We start from the raw sequence: 21,911 nt of genomic DNA, 5'->3' as shown, positions 1-21,911 counted from the left end.
TTTTTTATTTAAAACCACTCTAAATGAGATATAAACGTTATTTGAAGCTGATAAGCACTAAAAAGATTAATGTTTAATTATAATCTTATACTATTAAAAATATGATGTTTAATATAATTTTGTACTATCATAATCTAATCGGAGTTGCATCATTGCATAAATAATAATTCCTACATTAGGTTAGAACATCATACACTTGATAATCTAATACTATTATGATAATTGATTTAGTTATTATTTTAGATTTAATTTATTTAATAATCTAGAGAATAGTTATCCTATAGTAAAAACCTTAATTTAATGTGATCTAATAAAATTGGGAGTTATGATAATACACTACAGCAAATTACACTTTTCCCAACGATTTTAGTTAGCGTCGGCAAAACATATATTTTTCCATACGTTTATAATTAGCATCGCTAAAAGTGTATATTATTTGCGATGTTTTAACTTAGCGTTGGTAAAAGTGTATGGAATTCCTGACGTTTTTTCATTTTCATCGGTAAAAAAATAGTTTTTAGTGACGTCAAAATATTCATCCTAAAAAATTATACATTTGACAACGCAAAACTTTTCGTCGCAAAATGTATATTTTACCGATGCTTTTTTATTCACGTGCGTCGCCAAAAAAAAAGCCCCTCTTTTTTTCATTTCCCCGCCTACTTTTCATTTCCTCCCCCTCTTTTGAAACCTCGTCCTCCCCTCTGCCCTCCTCCAAAAAACCCTTCTCCTCCTCAAAGTCCCTCTTCTCCTCCTCCTTCAAACCCTCCCAATCCAACCTCAGACTCCGGCGATCCACTGCCCCGCCCTCTCCGCGTCGTAAACGAGAAGGTCGTCGGAATCGACCTCGGAGCAACGAACTCGGCGGTGGCGGCGATGGAGGGAGGGAAGCCGACGATCGTGACGAACGCCGAGGGGCAGCAGTTTGCGGCTGAGGAGATAACCCTGGCCCAAGTCTCCTTGTTAATCTGTATGTTGTTTTCTGCCCCCTTTTATTTGAAAAGATTGGTTTTTGATTGAAAAGATGTGATTTTGATTGTTTGGGATTAGGGATTTGGATGGGGTCATGTCAGTGGAGGAGAGGAGGGAGGAGCAGAGAGAAGAGGAGGCTCTGCACGCTGGCAGTCTCCGAGTTCCTCGGAGGTTTGGTTCTTTTTATTTGAATTTATGATATTTTTTTGGTTTTTTTTAAGTTTAAATGTTGGAAGTTTTTATCATTGTTCTATGTAAGCCGCCATGGAATGCTAGCATGTCACTAGAGGAGTTTGATGCTAACGAGAGGTAGGAGTTCTTAGTTTGGCGCAGAAATCTCGCAAAGTGAGAGTTTTGTGATTGTCATCTTGGTGCTGAAAGGATTTCAAGTTTGATTAGTTAATAATGTATCTAACTGCAAAAGAATGTGGATAAAAAAGGAAAAAAATATTTGATAATTAATTAGTTAATAATGTTTGATTCTACGTTTTCTAGATGAACATTTAAGATTATGATTAGTGGCTAATTAGTGTATTTCTCTTGAAATCAGTTATAGAGTATACTCAACATCCTTTGTGGTGTTTTTCTCTGGTTCCTGTCACTTTCAACTGGTTCTACATACTTACTCAGGATCCAGAAAATGCATTTCACATCTACTTCTATTAGTTTTAAATAAACCTGGAAAAGCGCTGCATTTTCTAATATTATATATTCAGGATTTGTAAGGACATTTGAATTTAGTTTTATGGTTTTACATGTAACATGAGGAATCATTATGGTGGCCCTGATGTTTCACAATTCACATCTTCCATGTTTCACACTAGTTATTTTTAAATTGAGTAACAACTAACTTGAAGAATTTTATTTTTGGTAGATATAGTTATTATGCCATGTTTCTAAAACTATCTTTTTTAAATTATAGGCTCGAGGAGAATGACAAACTTGTCCTTACTCCTTTTGAAAAGAATCTGGACATATGGAGACAGCTTTGGCGAGTACTTGAACGAAGTGATCTGGTAAAGTTTGGCTTAAGTTCTGCAATGTCAGTTCTAATTTTTGAATTCACATTTTTGTTGAAGTCTTGCTTATGAAAGGTCGTAACATGTCTATCATCTACTTTACTTACCATCTATTATTATTTGAACATTAATCTTGTATTTTCTCTTTTATTGATCAAATGATTATTAGAGTATAAAAGTTGCCTTCACTCTCTAAAGTATAAAGTTGGTGGGCAAATAGATATCATCTCTATTTGGCTATTTCTTAGATAGTTTGAACGCACTAATACAGGTACATATGATCATGAGACAGAAATAAATGTGCGACCTATAATTTTTGTTATTTGTATGTTCTACTATATGACATAACCATGTTGAGTGAATCAATTAGGTTTATTCAGTTTAAAAACAATCTATCATAACATATTATATGGTAATGGAATATCATGATCAGTATATGTGATGACTCCTTTTACTTTTGTATTTTTTTACTTGTTTTACTTATGGCGATATTTATTTGTTCTTGGGTATCATATCTAATTGTTACCTTACGATATATTAACTTTTACTAACTTCGGTAAAGGAACTTATTTAAGAACCTGCGTATTAAGAATCAGTATTTTCTGTAGCTATACAAGCATACATATATGAAGAATTTCCTCCAACCCTTATAGACATTAAAGGTCTTGGATTTTATATGAAGGATGGTCTTCGTTTTTATGTATGGCTTATTTCTCGCTTATGTATAGTAATTAGGGAACATAACATTTCATTCTGTTTAAATTTTAATGAACGAACCTGTTCAAGTTCCATAACTGCACGGTTTTCATTACATTTGTTTTCGAACTCCCATTTCGACAATATGCACTCCTTTCCTTAATATACAAGTTTTGTACTTTGTTCTTTTTCCAGTTGGTGATGGTTGTCGATGCCCGGGATCCATTATTTTACCGATGTCCTGATCTTGAGGTATGTTTGCTTATTTGAAAATCCTATCTTTTATTTTTTTATTTTTATTTCTGCGTATGGTATAAAACTTGATGGTCAAGATTTGGAAAACTTATAAAATATTAGCTGCAATTATCAGCCTTTTCTTGTCCCATCTATATGTTGCTGAACAAATTTTGGCAGTTATTACACTTAATGACTCACTGCCAATGTGTAGGCATATGCACAAGAAATTGATGAGCAAAAGAAAACTTTGCTTCTTGTTAACAAGGCAGATCTATTGCCATTCACTGTGTGGTACGTGGTTGTAATCATCTCACACCCCCCTCCCTTTCAACTGGTTCTGCATACTTACTCAGGATCCAGAAAATGCATTTCATATCGACTTCTATTACTTACTCAGGATCCAGAAAATGCATTTCATATCGACTTCTATTAGTTTGTGAATAATCAGGTTCCTATCAAGAATTTTATTTTCGGTAGATATGTCTATTAGTTTGTGAATAATCAGGTTCCTATCAAGAATTTTATTTTCGGTAGATATGAAGATAGCTTTGGCGAGTACTTGAACGAAGTATGCAGAACCAGTTTCTGAATGGTTGTTTGTGTAGGCCTGGTTGTTAATACCCCCAAATGCTAGTTCAAGTTTGTTCTCGGCCAGTTTTTGTGCATATGTATGCACTTTTGTGAGCCTGATGATATTGATAATGAGTTCAGTTTTGCGGGGAGGAATAGGGAGGACATGCAGTATGGAGCTGAGGCTATGTTGCAGGGTCACATGAGATTTGGGCGAGGTTCGGATATGGAGATGCTTCAAGGGGTTACTTCTGTGTCCAATGTGCCTTTGCTTACCAATGGTGAAATGGTACGCTATAATTTACTTCTCACTATCAGCAGCAATTGGATTCTCTTACTACATTTGCTGACCTATATCTAAGGATATTAATGGTTCACACGATACTTATAGAAACATCAAAAGAAACTAGTTAATATTAAAAGAAACTTTATATTGTATAGTCTCCTGCACTTTATATTGTATGGAAACATCAAAAGAAACTAGTTAATATTACTACCTGCCACATATTTCTGATTTTTGATCTGCAGTTTATGAGTGTGATAGAGAAGCTCTATTGTAATGACTGGTATACAAGGCTAGTAACAGCTTCCGTTATGGAAGAGGATCTAGCATAGCATTTTATGTCTAGAAAATGGGATATCTCTTTTCTTCAATATTTACGAGTATATATATACAAGTATGCACTTGTATGTGTAAATTAACACCAATTTGTAGTACCCCTACAAGCTAGGATATGTACAAGTTTGCACTTATATGTGTAAATTAACACCAGTTAGAGATAGTTTTGCTATACTATTGCTCTTGATTTTTCCTATGGGATCATTCTAAGAAGAGGCTGTAACATCAGTTCGGAAAGCCAATGTGTCTAGATGCATCCTTGTATACCTGAAAGCCTTTTTCTTTGCAGTCTCTACATTGTTAGCTTTAACCTTCAGTAGTTAAATTGGTTTTGTGCTCAATAAATTAACTAATAGTGCGCATACATTTGTTTTCTGCTAACAGGAATTCGGATACCACTGTCATGAAGGATAAATAAAAACCTTGGAACGACAATATACACTTTTCCCTTGCAGGAAGAGGTCTGTTAATTTATGCATGACATGTTTGTGACTCGTACCTGGAATGTTTGTGATTTATGCATGAAATTGGAAGAAAATGCAGTATTTTTTTTAGTTAAAGAATTGTGTGTAACTCAATGCAGTAATTTTTTTTGCTTTGATGATTTTAGTTACCTGATAAATTTCCCAGTATCCTCAAGGTTGCATCAGAAAGTAGTTCATCTGTAAGATTAGGTGGTGGCAATGCTGTTTTAAATGGTGCTATTGGTGGGTACATGTATTTTCTTGCTGCCCAAGGCCTCTGATTTCACAAAAAAGCAATATTGTTTCTTATAGGAGCTCAGACTGCTTGGGATATTCTGTTCGAGGAACAAGCTCTGAAACACATAAGTACCAATTGTGAAGATCTAGATGGCATACTTGGAGGTGGTATTCATTGCAAAGAAGTTACTGAAGTTGGTATATATCTATCTAAACCTCTGTTCAAATGATTTTTTGCATTCTAAACTAATTAGCAATATGATCCAACATAGATGTTTTGTTTGCCTATGATATTTATATTTCTGCTGAAGACTTGTGACAATAGAGGATATGCTTGAAATTTGCAGAAAACATTCGTCTAAATTAAAAGGCAGTTTATGGCTTGGGTATATTTCCATAAACCTGGCATAGTCTACATGCACATGGAGCTGTGCCAGATCCCTGCTTGGAGCTTCTCTCCATTTTTTTCTTCTTATGCTCTCATTGCCTTTAGGTTTGGAATTGAGATGTGTATGCTTCTATATTCATTATATATAGCTTTGCAGGTGGAGTTCCAGGTATTGGCAAAACACAACTGGGGTATGTTTAGTTTTTCATCTTAGGCACCTTAAGTGGGTTTGCAATGATATGTTACTTGTATGAGAAGTCCACTGCCCTTGAAAATGGTTTTGGTTTGCTAATTCATTTCAAGACCTTTAATGCTTACAAACCCAAGGATTATTGATGATTCAACATCTCCTCATGGCAAACTTTTTGTCAGATTTCAATGAATTGTGGTTATTCTTTTACTTTGATGATACTTTTGTAATTTTGAACTCACATTTTCTGATCATACAATAGAAAAAATTAGAAATTGTACTATGCACACCTTGATAACGGTGACTGTAGCTGGAACAAATCAAATTGCCTGTTTCAGAATACAGAAACAGATTAAGTTCTCACAGTTGTAGCAATGATTGTACACCATCAACCAATTGACTAAGCCCTCTATAAAGAAGTTTCACGATGAATGGTTCTGTAAGTCCCATAGCACAAGAATTTCAGGTTTTCTTCAGTTAGAAATTTAAATGCATTCATAAAATAGAACCTTACAATGAACTTCTGTTATTTTATTTCGAAACTGACATGTTTTTTGTATTCAATTCCTTTATTCCACAGGTCAAAGTTGTATTTCAGTAAATCACTTTCATGCAGCACGAGTCAATGTGGACAGGGGAATAGGAATATGAAGCAAAAGGAAGAATTATGCACCAGATGAGGCAGAGAAGCATAACAGATGAGATCAAGCAACGAATTTGATCAAGCAAATTGTGTTTCTTTCTTTTTTCTTTATGGATTACAAGCAAACTGGAATATTTAAACAGGCCTTTGAGTGTTGATTTGGAAATGGAAATGAATGTAACTAATTTGTAATGGGAGTAAATTCTTTGTTTATCATAATATACGTGTTTGGAGTATAATTTGATATTTGGTTTCTTTGTTGATGTGAATGGGTGCAATTTTTTTGTGAATGAGTGCAATTCTTTGTTGATGTGAATTGCGTCGCCAAAAGTAATATATTTTAGCGACGCTATCTTGCGTCGCCAAAGATATAGCTTTTAGCGATGCAGAATGAAGTGTCGCTAAAAGCTACACTATTACCGATGCTAAATTACGTCGTCAAAAGTATAATTTTTAGCGACGAACAGTTTTGCGTTGCTAAAAGTTATGTTTTTGCCGACGTTTTGGTTTTTGCCAACGTAGCATGCGTCGCCAAAAGTACTACTTTTGCCGACGCACCCTTTTATTTGAGAAAATTCTGCATATCTTTTGCCGATGCAAAATATTATGCGCCGCTAAAAGATATACTTTTCCCAACGCATGAAGCGTCGCCAAAAGTGTTACTTTTTACCGACGCATGTTGTTTTGTGTTGCCAAATACTTTCCTTGACGTACTTTTGGTGACGCGTTAGCGACGCTGCATTTTGCGTTGGGAAAGATTTTTCCTGATATTTTTAAACTTTTGCCAACGTTTTTGTTTCGTCGGAAATGGTGTATTTTGTTGTAGTGATAGAGTATATTGGTTAATTCCATAAAAAATATGAAGGGCATTTTGGGAAATAAAAGTTTTTCTAGTACTCCCTCTTTTAAAAGGAGAATGATTTAAATAAAACTTTTACTTTTAGGATAGCTTAATAATATAAATATAAAACCACCGTATGAGAAAAAAAATTTGTTGACATAGGATGTGGGTTAATTGTAACATGATTCGGCCGCGGGTGTATGATGATTGATCCTTAGGACGATGAAACTCTTACAAATCACATTTACTCTAAGAACTTCTCCAATGCAGCGCCAAATTTTCATTTTTGCGTTGTTTGGGCCCTTTTCATTTTGGCGCTGTTTGGGTCCTTTTTCCCCCTCTAACGTATTGCCAAAATGGGCGCTATTTTGGAGGGGTGCTACAGTGTTGCGCAAAGAATGCCGCAACACTGTAGCAATAGCGCTATTCTTTTTTTTTTTAATATTTGTATTAATAATATTTATTATTTTGTATTAACTATTATAATAAAATTAGAGTATAAAATAATTATTAAAATAAAATTCAACAATAGAAAAAATAGATAATTTAATCCAAACACTTAAATATTCATAATACTAGAACCAAATGAAGAAATAAGAAAAGCTACACCATTTAGATAAAAAAAATACAACATAAAAATTAGGCATAAAAAATTACACTAATTGCAATAAAATAGGAAATAAGAAAAACTATACCATTTATTTTTATTTTTTTGCTTGCAAGTGTGATGTTTTCTTTTGTGATGTTAAATGTAATCTTTAGTTGAATTTATGAAAGTAATATTTTAATTTGATTTAGCATTTAATTTTTATATTTTTATTTTATTCATAAAATACATTATTATAATTAATTATATGTAATGTATTATATAATTATATAATTTGTTAAATATTTTAAATAGATAAAAATGTTAAAAGATAAGAATAATAAGAGGAATATTCTTTTTAGTGTAACACTTGGTGTAATGGGTTGGAGATGGAATAATGATTTGGTGTAAAAACTACACCAACTTGGTGTAAAAACTACACCATTTTGGGTTTTATGGTTGGAGATGCTCTAAATATGATAATCTAATAAGAAGAAGAGAATCAGAATCAGTTTATCAAACCTCATGTTTTGTACTGATCCAAATATTCTCATTCCCTGAGACACAACATGTTCAGTTGACTTTTGGGTAGAATTATGTTCGGTAGAGACTTGTGCGCTAGATATTTTATCCTTAGGATGGCTTTCGTACAAACCAGAAAGTTCAACCAACAAGATAAGAATCAACACTCTGATCTAGTGGTAAGTATATTATTTATACAGATGGATCGATATAATGTTTTAAAACAGTACAATAGCACCTATTGCATTATCGCTATCTAACATGACACGTCAATAAAAATACAAGATTTAAAAAGTTCAAACTCCACATTTTAAGTGCGGACTTCAATCTTCCACATTCACTCGAAATAAAAAAAGAGAATTTATGACGCCAAAAAAAAAAAAAAACTCGGACCGGGCCTTAAGAGGAAGCCTTAAATAGCAGTCGTAATGAGTAGGGATGGAAACGAACCAAATATTTAATAAACAATTCAGCTAATATTCGTCCAGATATTCGGTCATATTCGATCCGATAATTAATGTAATACTAAATGAATATTTTTTAGTATTCGGCTTATAAACAAATAGTATTCAACTATTCGGCTGATTATTAACTATTCGATAACTTTCTATATGTTAAACCTATTAATTAAACTTGTTGCAAATATTACCCATCAAAATTTTTTTTACTAACTTCTACCCTATATATAAACAGACTTGTTAGAGGAGACCTAGGGCTTTCACCGTCCGTTCCACCTTCCGCCTCCAAGTCCAACCGATTCTCTTTTCCCCGCGACGTCCTCCCTCATCGCGCCGACGCCCTCGCCCCTCCCCGCGACGACGCCCACCGGTAAAAGTTCCTCCAGCCTCGATTTCCCTTTTTGTATTTAGAAACATTTTTAATCGAATGGTTACCGAACAGAATTCGAACGCGAATAAGAATAGTCCCATCTGAGCCGAATTCGAATTCGATCAGGGCACTATTCGTTCAAATTCGATTCGTTTCCACCCCTAGTCGGATTGAGCTTTAAATCACATCGACTCAAAAACATCGATCTCCTCGTCTTTTGCCAGCCGCTCGAAAAACCCTAACCCTAGTTTTCTCCTCGACAGCGAGCGGCCATGGCGGGAGGTAAGATGAAGAAGACGAGACCTCATCCGTCTCAAGTGCACAGCCACTTCTCAGGAGGGATCCCCTTCGAGAAATCGAAAGGGCAGCACATCTTGAAGAACCCGATGCTCGTCCAGACCATCGTCGAGAAATCCGGAATCAAGCCCACCGACGTCGTTCTCGAGATCGGTCCAGGTACCGGTAACCTCACCAAGAAGCTTCTAGAAGCCGCCAAGTCTGTCATCGCCGTTGAGCTCGATCATCGCATGGTGCTCGAGCTCAACCGAAGGTTTCAGGGAACTCCTTATTCTAGTCGCCTCAAGGTATCGATCTCCTCAAAATCAGGGTTTCTCCATTTTTCAAAAAGTTCTCGCAAGGTGTATTTATCTTATAATTGGACGTTCATACCTGTATTTTAATTGCTTGGATGACTGGTCATGTGATTAAATATTAATTGGATCGGTAATCACTTGTAATGGTTACGCCCATCAACATAACGAATTTTCGCTGATATGATATACGAAAGTCTTGATCATTTGACATAGCGGATTTATTCATATGCAAAATACTCTGATCACTTACGGAAATGAAAATTTTGTTGTATCAAGCAACTTGTATTGAGTGAGCTGTATTGCTTAAAAATGAATGAAAATATACCACTCCAATTGATGGAAAGTGTTAGAAGTGTCTAATGTTCCAATCAGCATTAATTACGTGATCGGTCATCCAAGCGTTTGAAACATAAGTATGAACGTCTAATTATGAGACAGATATAGTGACCATTGATCCAATTGACCCGAGGTTCCTTTTATCATATAGTACCCTCTCAATCGCCAAATGTTAAATCTTTTGTGAGATTTTAAATTTGGTCAAATTTTTTTAGGTATTAGTCTTTGTTAAATCATTGAATCTTGATGTTCAATATAGGTTGATCACCTAAAGAAACCGATGCCTATGCTAACATGCTTTAGGAAGGAATGTGAATTGTATACCTGTAGCATACGGTGAAAATTTCTTATTTTGCAAAGATTCCCAAGTTGAAAAGAGCTACTTTGCTCTATAATTATGATCAAAAATTCAAGCTGAAGAGAATTATGATTATTTTAAAATTGCAATAGGCGATATTTGCAATACATTTATTTCCATGAAATTTTTTAGATTCAAATTCATGCACTTCTGAGAAAATGCATTAATGTTTTACAATTTCCTGTGATATTGTAGTTGTAAAGTTGGATTTCATCTTTTTTTTTTTTTCCAAATGGAATTTTGCAGGTAATTCAAGGAGATGTGCTCAAGTGTGATCTCCCCTACTTTGACATTTGTGTGGCCAACATTCCATATCAAATCTCATCTCCCCTCACTTTCAAGCTTCTGTCACACCGGCCAGCCTTCCGGTGTGCTGTTATAATGTACCAGCGTGAGTTTGCTATGAGGCTTGTCGCTAACCCTGGGGATACTCTCTACTGTCGCCTTTCAGTCAACACCCAACTTCTTGCTCGTGTCAACCATCTACTCAAAGTTGGTCGGAACAATTTCAGACCCCCACCCAAAGTCGATTCCTCTGTGGTGCGCATAGAACCAAGGAGACCATTGCCACCTGTAAGCTTCAAGGAGTGGGATGGGCTTATACGCCTTTGTTTCAATAGAAAGAATAAGACTTTGGGTTCAATCTTTAGGCAAAAGAGTGTTCTCTCTTTGCTAGAAAAGAACTATAAAACTCTACAAGCTTTGCAGAACTCTCAGAATGGGCAGATGGAGGAGGATAAGATTGTTTCTGATGATGTGGATGCTTTGGCAAGCATGGTTGAGGATTTGAGTATGGAAGTTGGTGGTGGGAAGGATGATGATGATGAGATGGATATGGAAGACACTGATATGCCTGGGGCAGAAAAGTCAGCTTTCAAGGCGAAAGTATTGGAAATATTGAGCCAAGGTGATTTTGCTGAGAAGAGGGCTGCAAAGCTCTCACAAGTGGATTTCTTGTATCTTCTCTCGCTGTTCAACAAGGCTGGTATTCATTTTTCATGATTGATATTGAGGCTTATGGCATAGTCTTCCAACAGTACCCACAATCAATTTTGTATTTTTTATATATATTATGCTGTTAAACTTTAGTTGTTTTGGGTTGTTTCCTAACATTTAGTAGTAACTTTTAATGTGTTATGGAAGAAATTCGTAATTGTTGATTGTTTAACTTGGTTTGTGGTAACCATGTTCATTAGATTTCTTGGGGTTTGCTGAATGAGCGCATGTCATCTGAGACAAGCATTGAAGAGTAATATTCAACGTAAGATAGCTTTCAGCTATAACATTTCTTGAATGGTGTAGCTATTTGTTTGATTTTTTTAATGCATTAATCTTTGTCAGTTAAGATTATGATATGTTTGTTCACTACGTTGCTTGTCATGCACTTCATGATGTACAATATGCTTTTGATAGCCAGAGAAAGATTAAAAAGTACACCTGCAGCTGTGGTTTAAGTGGACTTTATGCCATCTCATAATTTTTCATCAATGTGTAATTTCCATTTCGGAAGTAAATAGCTGTTCGACGTATGGTATAGTGACTATAGTCTTTGCTTCTAGCATTGAATGGCACCTTATTAAATCTGAAACTTTCAAACTTCTAGCGTTTCACCACACTGTTGGAAGGACTGCCTGAGTTCTGTAAATGATTGTTGATCTTTCCTATCGCCGCTAGTGTTGAAGATTCTAGGATGATGTTCTGACATTTAGGTTGTGTTTGGTTTGAGAGAAAGGGAGAGAAAGGAAAGTAATGTGGGAGAGAAAATGTATTTCTAGTGTTTGTTTTGAAAGAAAATAAAAAGGAAAAAGAAAATAAACTTTCCTGTTGAAAAATCGTTATATCTATTTTCGTTCCTCTTTCTCTCCGCTGCCCTAGTGAAAACGAAGGAGAGCGACGGAAACATTCGCCCGACGCTTACCCCGATCTCTCCTCCAGAGATCCTCGTCGCCTTGCTCTTTCGTCTCCAGAGATCCTCGTCGCCTTGCTCGTCGCCTCCAGAGATCCTCTCTCTCTCTCTCTCGATCAAACCCTAGTTCGACGCCAACCAAACAAGGGTTTCTCCAATCGAGCTCTCGTCAGCTTGACGCCGACCAAACACGGGGTAAGATCCCAAGGTGAGCTTCGATTCGAGCTCGTAATTATTTTTTATATGGATTTTGTTATGTGGGGATGCTCTTCTATGGATTTTGTTCTATACTTCAGCAAAATGACCTTCAATTTATACTATTCTTACTAAAACAGGTTCTCTAACAACATCATCCATTTATGTTCCTAATACTTTTTTCGTATATAGCTCTCAGATAAGAAGATAGATTGTCTAATTTTTGGGGATTAAGTTTTTGTACCTCTATACAATTGATTTAACAGTAGGAAGAATTATGTATTTTAAGTCAATTTTGTATTGTGATTTTGCAAACAAATATATTGTGATTTTGCAAACAAATATATTGAGCATCAAACTGGACAATTACAATTTGGTAGTAAAATAGAGGTCTAATCCTGAAAGTTATCATGATAATCACGGGGAGTTCCTACTACAAGTTCTATTGGAAGTTTTGCATTTGGGAAGTAGGACTATCGATATCTTTCATAGTTAGAGGGAACTCTTTTTTTGCAGATTTAAAACTGATCATTCCAAATAATCTTACTGCTGGACATGTGCAGCTCACCTATTTCTGTTAGATGGAAGAAATGACATGATACTGGTCTGTTTATAAACAAAATAGTGAGATTGTATATTTTGCGACACAAATTATTTCCTTTGGAGATAGTAAGTTAGGGAAATATTAATCAGAACGATACTGTGGTTTTCTGTGTAATTGAATAGAAGTTACGGAAATATTAATCAGAATGGTAACTGTGGTTTTCCATGTAATCAAATAATTTGAGGACATTAGTTCAGTATTTCACCTTACTTGTAGGAGAAAGACCCAGTTCCGGCTTAGTCTCATATTGCTTTTAATTATAGTTAAGCTTGACAATGGCTTGGTCGCTGATTGAAGACAAATGATGAAAATTGGGTGCTGCACTTTCTGTTTCTAAAGTGTTTTCCTAATATACGACTTGGATACATAATTGGGCTCCCCTTTCCCATCTTTTATGAAATCTATTATTTATAAAGCATTATACGACTTGGATACATAATTGGGCTCCCCTTTCCCATCTTTTATGAAATCTATTATTTATAAAGCATGGCTATGTATCTTTTGTTATCTGACAATAATCAGTGTTTATTCAGGATGGTGCTCTTTATTTGTTTTTTGAAATTTTCAAATGTTTTTTTTTTCCTTTTTTTGCTTTGTAGTTAATGACAAAATCAATGATCACTAAATTTGAATTGATGTTTTCGTTTTGTTCACTCGCAATTAGGTTGTCTTTGGTGATATCTTTGATCTTTTCGGAACCGCTCCAGATTCAACTGCAGGTTTCTCTTGGATCTCTCTGTCAACATGAATACAAATTCATCCGAGGTAAATCCTGTTCATATTTTTTTGTTGGTTTTGAAGTTTAATTTGTTGGTGATATCTTTGCTCATATTTTTTGTTCATACTGTTGATGCTTGATCCACAACACACATCCAACCTCCTCCATACATCATGTCAAATTCCTGAAAGAAAGAAAAAAAGAGAGAAGAAATCATATAATTTTAATTCAAGCAAAACTTTGCACGTGCGCGCGCGCACCAACAGAATGAAAATGTTAAGAATAGGAATTTAAACTCTTGGTCACATTATTAAATTACAAAACCAAGATTATACCAAACTTACCCATTCAAAACATCCTCCCTCCCTTTTATATATATATTCTGGAGGATGGGAATTATAAACCTTATTCATTGTAGAAGAAAAGAGGATTCCAGTCTTTGTGATTATGTTTTGGAGTGGCTATATTTAGTTGAATTACTGTTTTGAATTGAATTACCTCTTTCTATTTTGGAGTGGCTATATTGAGTAATTAATTAAGGAGGGTGACTTTCATGCTACCAAAGAGCGTTAAGGACCACGCCATACAACAAACACTTGTATTCGTCCTCTGTTCCTCACCAGAGCAGCTGGAGTTAGAAGATAAATGAGTCTTTTCTAGTTTTTGTTTTCTTTGGTTTAGATGTCATGCCTCTCTAGAGTGAGAGGGAACAGCTGAGTCTTATGCTTTTGGAAATAAACTGAAAATTAAGTTTAAATATCTCTCTTATGTTTCCCATGTTAAAATATCTGCAACCCATAAGGCTATACTTAATCATTTTTTCCTTTTTATCTAGCACTAAATTGATTAATGCACATCTTTCTTTCCTTATCCATGGGAATCTGAGCCATTTTCAGTGACCAACCTGATCTTTTTTAAACTTGAGAAGAAGTATTTGGTTGAGTTGGACATGGATTGAAAAATTCATCTAGACTTCTATTTTGGTAGTGATGAAATAGCTATTAGACTATTTGTAAGGATCAAACCCAATTTTCTCTCTTTTCCTATTCTCATTGGTTCTTTGACTAGTTGTTATATTAGTTTGACTATTTTGTATTTTCTTTGTGCCCTTGAGAAGACTTATCAATGGTGGAAGTTGATTCTTTATCTATTAATAGGCACATCCTGGAGCAAAACAATTTCGTTACAAACCTGTACCGTGTTTTGAAAACTTGCAAATTATTTATGGGAAAGATAGGGCTGTTGGTTTAATCCCCTGCCTACCTCTTTCTCTATCTTTATGTGTGTGCATGTGTGCATATTCTAGCCTTCAATTTTGTGCATCTTCTGCTATTATAACAGTCTAAGAATATGCTAGTATGTGTTTGCATGTGTATATCCAGGCGTTTTACTAAGTTTAATGTGTATATCCATGCATTTTACTAAGTTTCCCCAGAAGTTGAATTAAGTATGTAGTCAGCATGCGCCATTTGCCTTTGTTTCTGACCTCTTTGGATGCTTCAAAAAGTGGAAGAGTTTTACATCCTAAGATATCCTTATTCAGCATTGTGTAATGCCTTATATCAGCATAATCTATGTAAGCTGCTTATGCCTTGTGTTGTTTTAGCCTTTGGGGTGCGTGTAGAAAATAGAAACTAGAAAAGCTATTTATGCAAACCGCGTAATTATCATGATAATCAGTGTAATAAAAAACAGTAGTACAAAACTGTGATTCTATTTGATAACTTGTGATTGATTAAAACTTTTGTGTGTGTTTTGGTAGTTGATATTATCTATCTTGAGTCATAAGTTAAGTTGATATTCTTGAACTTTTTTTTACGTGAAAACTCATATCTATATTGATTCATGATTGTTTGTCTATTATGTGCATCGTGTGGGTCTCCTTCACTTGGGCCCGTGCATTGCATTGCAATTCGCACATGTGAATGCAAAGGGACTTTGCGCACATGTGATGTAAAGGGATTTTGCGCCCTGCATATTCGTAAGCGGTACACTAATTTTGGAGAGCTAATTCGTGTATAATGTATTGTATGGAATCGATGCGCAAATGTACCTAGAGTCGGTTCATAGAAACTGTACAATAGTTCTTTAGGGTCCAGAGAATCATGCAACTATGATTGAATATGATAATCATGTTTGATTAAATAGATTTGCAGTCCCATTCGTGCAATATCCATTTTAAGCTAAAACCTGATTGTAATTATTATGTTCTTCAGGGTTCTAGGTTAAACATGAGCGAAGGATATTCACCTATAGTTACAGATGCAAGCAAGATAAGATCACCCATTGATTGTATTATATCAAATTCTCTGGATTTTGGAGTTTTATGCTAGACTTAATGATTAACTACTTGTTTACAAATAGCAGTTTCTTCATGCTTTAGTTGCTGCCAAGGATCCCTCTAGTCCAGCGAAAATTATCACCAATTTTCGCTGCCACCTCTATAGGAGTGGGATGGTTTACACCAACTGATACAGTAGCCACAGTTCCCAAACTAACCCTCTGAACGCTCGTGAATAGTAAAAATCACATCGTTCTTTGTGTGCGATGAGAGAATCTTATTGATACTAAGGATCTTTCTAGTCCAGCGAAAATTGTCATCATTGATTCGTGTCGAGCCAGGCGAAGAATCAGCATGAGGAACTAGCTACCTGATACTAAGTTACTAACTGAAAGGAACAAATTCCATTCGCTCCTCTCCCTAGATATATGGCTGGTCATTATCTGAGACCTCTCAAGGCCAACAACAGTATCTCCAGATTTCACTATGTGTTTGCCCTGTTTCTTCAATCAAATAACCACTGACGCTGTGTTTGCCTCAAGCAAGTTTGGTGCCGATATTATGTACTTGCATCGCACAAGCTTATGGGTTTTCTATTTCTTGAAGGAAGTTTTCATCTAATATCGAACAATAGTTTCATACTTCATACTTCTTCAATCAAAGGAATAGGAATGGTATATATAGATCACCTAGCTCGTTCTGTAAGGTGGGTGTTCTGATAGAATCTTTACTTAGATCGATCTAGTCATTTGGAAATACGTTTCACTTTCATGCTTCTACGCATGTCAAGTTGTTGTAGAAAGCCGCGAGGGAACAGCTCCTAGGATTTTGAGTAAAGGAATCCAGTTTGGTAATATAAGCTCGAGCCACACTGCAGTAAACCCCAGAAGTTAGCGTCTGGTCACCTCACGACAATAATATGTAGGTCTATATGCTCATGAAACGAGCTAGAAATATGCTCATAAAGTGCGCATTGTAAAACTATGCATATGGGTTGGATCCAAGATGACTAATATTGACCATGTTCCTGCTCATAGAGGCTAATTGATCATGTTTGAGATTATTTTTGATGGTTATTGGAGAGTTGTGGTCTACGCCTAAGGAAATCTTGAGCCGAGCAACATGTTCTGCTTGGCACTCATACGTCGACAGCAATTTTTAGAGACTGATTATTTAGGGTGGATGAAATTCGTGACGAATTATATTGATTGCTTTTACGGGTCATCCAACTATTTTTAGATGAAAGAGGATGTGCGATGGAACCGCCGAAAACAGATTTTTTTTATTATTATGGTTATTGGAGAATTGTGTTTTCTTTGCTTCAGTTCTTCTGAAAGTATAATGATTGTCTGAATCAATGAGTCACGCTGCTCTCAATAAATAAACGAGACCGGAAAAATAATAATGGATGTCAAATTATCGGAGGTTTCTACTCGACCACATTAATCTTAGCTAGTTTTCAATAAACATACATTAACGCTTTTTTTTAAGGGATAACCCAGCTCGATATTGAACCCAAGAATGTGAGAGCGATATTTAAGCATCCCAACCGTCTGGATTACCCGCTCTAGATCACATACGTTATTACTTTTTATTATTAAATTGATGACTATTTAGGAGGAGAGACAGTAAGGAGTGTTGGTGAAAAGAGAGAATATCACTAGTAGAAAATCACATATTCTAGACGGAATATTCTAGACGAAATTTTCCCCGTCTAGAATGTATTAAACTAGACGGAAAATTCCCGTCTGGAATATTCTGTCTAGGATAAAACATTCTAGACGGATATTTCCGTCTAGAATAGTATCCCAGACCGTTCTTTTATTTTTATTTATTTTTTTAAAATATCCAAGTATTCTAGACAAAAATTTCCGTCTAGAATATCTCCTAGCCGGAAATTTCCGTCTTCTAGGATACCAGCCCATTTTTTAAAAAAAATTTACCCCGTCAAAACCCCAGCCGCCCTTCTTCCCCCTAAAATCGAAATTTTCAGGAGCCTCCCCAAAATCCTCAACTCCAAGCTTACTCAACCTCACCCCTCCCGCTCCCTCCCCCTCTACTCCCTCTCCCTCCACGGCCTCCACCACCTCTCCCGCCTCCTCTCCTCCTCACCGCACCCACCTGCCCCCCGTCTCTCTTTCTCTCCCCTCCGCCGTCCTCCGATTTCCTCTATCTTCAACCACCGCTGATCTCTCTCTCACCCGATCTAGGGTTTCACCGCTCCCAGGTCCCATCCGAAACTCTAGATCGAATCTTCAACTGAATTCGATCCAGATCTCTCTCTTTCTTCGATCATGGAGGCAATGGAGGAATTGACTCAGCTCTTTCTGTCCATGATGCAGGCCACAACTCTCCTTGCCGACGAGGAACGTCGACGAGTCGTCGCCCGCGTCGTCGAAGCGGAGCTCCACTTTCCTCAACGTCGTCGCTAGCTCTCGGCAACGTCGTAAGTTGAATCTGGTTTGACTTCTGAGTTGTTGTTTCGATTATTGTGCTGATGAACTGACTCTTGGTGGGGCGCGGGGAAATCTGCGGTGCTGAACAGTTTGATAGGGCATCCGGTGCTGGTAATGATGGGAAAACTTTAAACTGTGAAATTGATGTAATTTTGAGTGATTTTATAAATTTGAGTGTAATTGTGAAATTGATGGGGGAAATCTGAGTAATTTTATAAATTTTGAGTGTAATTGTGAAATTGATGTGCAGCCGACAGGGGAGAATGGGGCGACGAGGGCGTCGATCAGTATTGACTTGCAGAGAGATGGGTCGCTGGGCAGTAAAGCGATTATATTGCAGATTGTTAACAAATCTCAGCAGGTTTCAGTGAGTAAGTAGGAGAATTTTTCCTGTTCGGCATGAATGTTATTTGTGAATTGAGTTGATGTTGCGTTCTTAAAGTTGGTTTGGTTGTTGTATAGGTGCTCTTAGGCATTCTCTGCAAGATAGGTTGAGCAAGGGGAGCAGGGGTCAAGGAGATGAGATATATTTAAAATTCCGCACCAGTACAGGTTTGTTTGCCCATTATCTATTTTAATGGGGTTTTTACTTGATTAATTGGGTCCCTGTGATGTGTTTGATTTGCCTTTTTTTAAAACCTTAATCATGCAACTTTTCAATCCCCTCTGATTTTCGGAACTCTCTATTTTATGTGTTAAATCTTATTTTTCCCCCCCCTGAAGCCCCATGAATAATTTGTTAATAATTCATTTATTTAGGAGTCCTGTACAGTGTAAATCTTGTAAATGTGTGTGCACATTTGTGTTTGTGTTTTTCACATATACATGTGCTTTCTTGTGTGCATAAAATTCATCACCTAAACACTTTGAACTCTAATAGTGGTAACGGGTGAGTGGCGCATTACAAGCAATCGATTAAAAAGGTATTGTGACGATGCTTACATATTTTTCTACTTCTTTTTGAGCCAAGAAACCATGCTTACATATTTTTCTTATGTCCGAGGGTGAAATCGTGAGGGATGGTAACTAGCACGACTGAAGGTTTTAGTAGTTCAAATACTGTCCCTACCACTAATTAGTTTATATATTTGTAACAAATTGGTGTCTCCCTTGACTGCATTCACTGTTAACTGTTTATGGTATTTATACTTCAGCATGTAAGAAGAGCTGATGAACTTTTTGAGGACTGCAACTGTTTAGGAGTCCTGTTTCCTTTGTGGCATCTACGTTTTGCTTTGTTTTGTTTTTACAGCTTTCCTGATGTATCAATGTATGCAAGAGTTCACGCAGTAGAAGTATTCAGTTGATCAATGCCACAACTGTTTTGAATGCCCCTCTTGATGCTGCAAGTAAACAGCTCTCATTACTGGTATGAATCTAGACTAGTTACTCATGTTGAGAATATATGCTAACACAAAACTTAAATAAGGTCCTTAGATACATTATAACTTATACATCATCTTCATTGAACACAAAGTCTAAGATTTACGTTACATTATTAGCTTGCTCTCATCATTTTAACAACTTGCTGTGCTGCTGTCATGTAATAAGGTTAACCTTCTTTCAAAAATTTAAAAGCCTATTAGTGATTAACGGATGCATTCGTTCTTTTGATGCATTGTGATGACTTCCTGGCCTTGTCAACTTTCTGTTTCAGGTGTCATTGGAGTTACTTTTTGCCATTTCAGATCTGTTGTGTGCGCCAGGTTTAATCGCTTGTTGTTTTTCTTACGATTCTTATGATTTGGTTTTGTTTTTGTTTACATTTCCAATGTCTATTCTTACGATTCTTATGATTTGGTTGTGTGCGCCAGGTTTTGATTCTTATCATTTGGAGCTTCCGATGCTGTGGAGGTTTTCTGTGTTCCAAAAGTGTAGGCAGTTCGGACATTTCATCCACCACGATAGGAGAATAAATTGGATTCTTAATGTATATTTGATTCTTCTCATTGTCATGCGACTGATTTTGTAATGCTAATACAGCCATAATGACGCTACTTGCTGTATTTTCTGTGAACGTGTATCATTCGGATTGTGCGTTCGTTTGCATTTTTTTTGTGAATATGTATCATTCGAATTGCACGTATTTTCTGTGAATTAATTAGTAACGTCGTTATTTGCAATTTTTTGGCTTAATTCTTCAATGCACAAAGTAGATTCCTAACCAAGCAAAAAAAAAAAAAATGTAGCATAGTATCCTAGACGGAAATTCCGTTTAGGATGCTCAAATTCCGTCTAGGATGCCTTTAAAAAAAAAAAAAAATCAAAAAAATCAATTTCCGTCTACGATGAATTATTCTAGACGGAAATTCCGTCTAGAATAATCCGTCTAGGATGTATTCTAGACGGTTTTGAATTTCGTCTAGAATATTCCGTCTAGGATATATTCTAGATATCCTAGACGGAAACTTTCTAGATGGAATTCCGTATAGGATATGCATCCTAAAAGGAATTCTGTGTATTCTAGACTGAATTTTTCGTCTAGGATACCTAATTTTTTAGCCGTGTATACATGTTAAAGACATAGGGTCTCATTCTTAACTCTTCTCATTTCTAGAAGAGAGAGTTCAACCGGAGAAATTAAAACATTAATCTCAGTCTTCCGGTGGCCTCCGAACAAACTGTTCACGTGCATGGTCACGTGACCAGCGCTGTCCTCTACGAGCCTCTTTTTCCATAAAAGCACGGTGAAACCTAGCTAATCAGGAGCCGCGCCATTGAATCTAATGTGGGCCCCATATCAGTGAATTAATTCTCCGGCAACTTTTGTTTCCTAATTTTCTCAGTAGGCCCGCGACAGATCATCGACCCGGACCCTGGAGATTTGCACCTGCAGGCTGCGAGATTCGGTGCCGGGTCGTGCGTCCAGTTGGGCGATCGATCTCTTGCGTCCAAATGTCACTGCGAGCGAGGAGGCATCGGATGCTGCAGGCTGCAGCCACGTACGCACGCGAGCTGCGTGGCCTTTTCCCAGCATGAACATCCGCACAACCACGTGGCCAACCAAACGACCCCGGTACGGTCAATTATTGATCCTCCGCAATTTTGATCGCACAGAAAGCCTACAATCAGCCGTGCGGATTAATATGGTCGGTGTTTATCTCAACGAGCTCTATGACTGAATATTTTTTTTATATGATTTTAGTAACTAATATTATTTATGGGATTCGCCGAGTGAGTAGATTTGATTGGTGAACTGTAGAGCTTCTCTACAACTAAGGATATAGAGGATCTATACCCAGTTATTGCATGTCTACTTCACAAGGAGGAAAAAGCTGCTGAGCCAGTACGTAATTAAAATGCCAGAATTAATCGATCTTTTTTTTTAAAAACAATTCAGCTCAGAATCGAATCCAAGAACATGAATGTAATATTGGAACATTTGAACTGTCCAAATCATCCATGATGAGTTTCTTTCTTTCTTTCTTTTTTGAATGTCTTAATTTGGAAAAATATACAAGTGTTAATATGGAGAATCTAACCAACAAAGCTCTTAATTTGAAACATCATATCGAAATCAATGGAGTAAAGGGACACGCTGCAACTGTATTTTTAAGTAAAATTTTGAAGTTGATATGTGATTGTTCTGATCGTATATAATATTTAGTTTACATAATTACACTAGATTCTTATTCCTAAAAGACCCAACAGG

At 36.3% G+C, this 21,911-nt stretch overlaps 2 protein-coding genes across 9 annotated transcripts; both read left to right on the top strand.

Annotated features, from left to right (window-relative positions):
• On the top strand, positions 677-6,281 carry LOC109841197 (GTPase LSG1-2-like). Of its 5 annotated transcripts, XM_020410105.1 has the most exons (9): positions 686-970; positions 1,051-1,143; positions 1,895-1,988; positions 2,883-2,939; positions 3,136-3,215; positions 3,636-3,783; positions 4,498-4,574; positions 4,890-5,012; positions 5,352-6,281. In XM_020410105.1, the coding sequence occupies exons 2-7, from the start codon at positions 1,067-1,069 to the stop codon at positions 4,525-4,527; spliced, it is 486 nt and encodes a 161-aa protein (XP_020265694.1). In that variant the 5' UTR covers positions 686-970; positions 1,051-1,066; the 3' UTR covers positions 4,528-4,574; positions 4,890-5,012; positions 5,352-6,281. The 5 variants fall into 5 exon arrangements, with proteins under 5 accessions (XP_020265692.1, XP_020265691.1, XP_020265690.1 ...); XM_020410103.1 differs by lacking the exon at positions 4,498-4,574 and having other exon boundaries at positions 677-970; positions 5,360-6,281; XM_020410102.1 differs by lacking the exon at positions 4,498-4,574 and having other exon boundaries at positions 677-970.
• LOC109841196 (ribosomal RNA small subunit methyltransferase) lies at positions 8,759-20,345 on the top strand. 4 transcript variants are annotated; one of them, XM_020410100.1, is made up of 12 exons: positions 8,759-8,812; positions 9,076-9,396; positions 10,346-11,360; positions 11,975-12,213; positions 13,469-13,569; positions 18,146-18,249; positions 18,349-18,370; positions 18,510-18,630; positions 18,722-18,811; positions 19,512-19,628; positions 19,917-19,965; positions 20,074-20,345. In XM_020410100.1, the coding sequence occupies exons 2-3, from the start codon at positions 9,085-9,087 to the stop codon at positions 11,099-11,101; spliced, it is 1,068 nt and encodes a 355-aa protein (XP_020265689.1). In that variant the 5' UTR covers positions 8,759-8,812; positions 9,076-9,084; the 3' UTR covers positions 11,102-11,360; positions 11,975-12,213; positions 13,469-13,569; positions 18,146-18,249; positions 18,349-18,370; positions 18,510-18,630; positions 18,722-18,811; positions 19,512-19,628; positions 19,917-19,965; positions 20,074-20,345. The 4 variants fall into 4 exon arrangements, with proteins under 4 accessions (XP_020265689.1, XP_020265686.1, XP_020265688.1 ...); XM_020410097.1 differs by having other exon boundaries at positions 18,722-19,628; XM_020410098.1 differs by having other exon boundaries at positions 8,770-8,812; positions 8,885-9,396; positions 18,722-19,628.

Source organism: Asparagus officinalis, chromosome 5 (genome assembly GCF_001876935.1).
Source record: "Asparagus officinalis chromosome 5, Aspof.V1, whole genome shotgun sequence".
Taxonomy (NCBI): domain Eukaryota; kingdom Viridiplantae; phylum Streptophyta; class Magnoliopsida; order Asparagales; family Asparagaceae; genus Asparagus; species Asparagus officinalis.
Note: the sequence above shows the minus strand (reverse complement) of the source record. Positions and strands in the feature narration are given on the sequence as shown.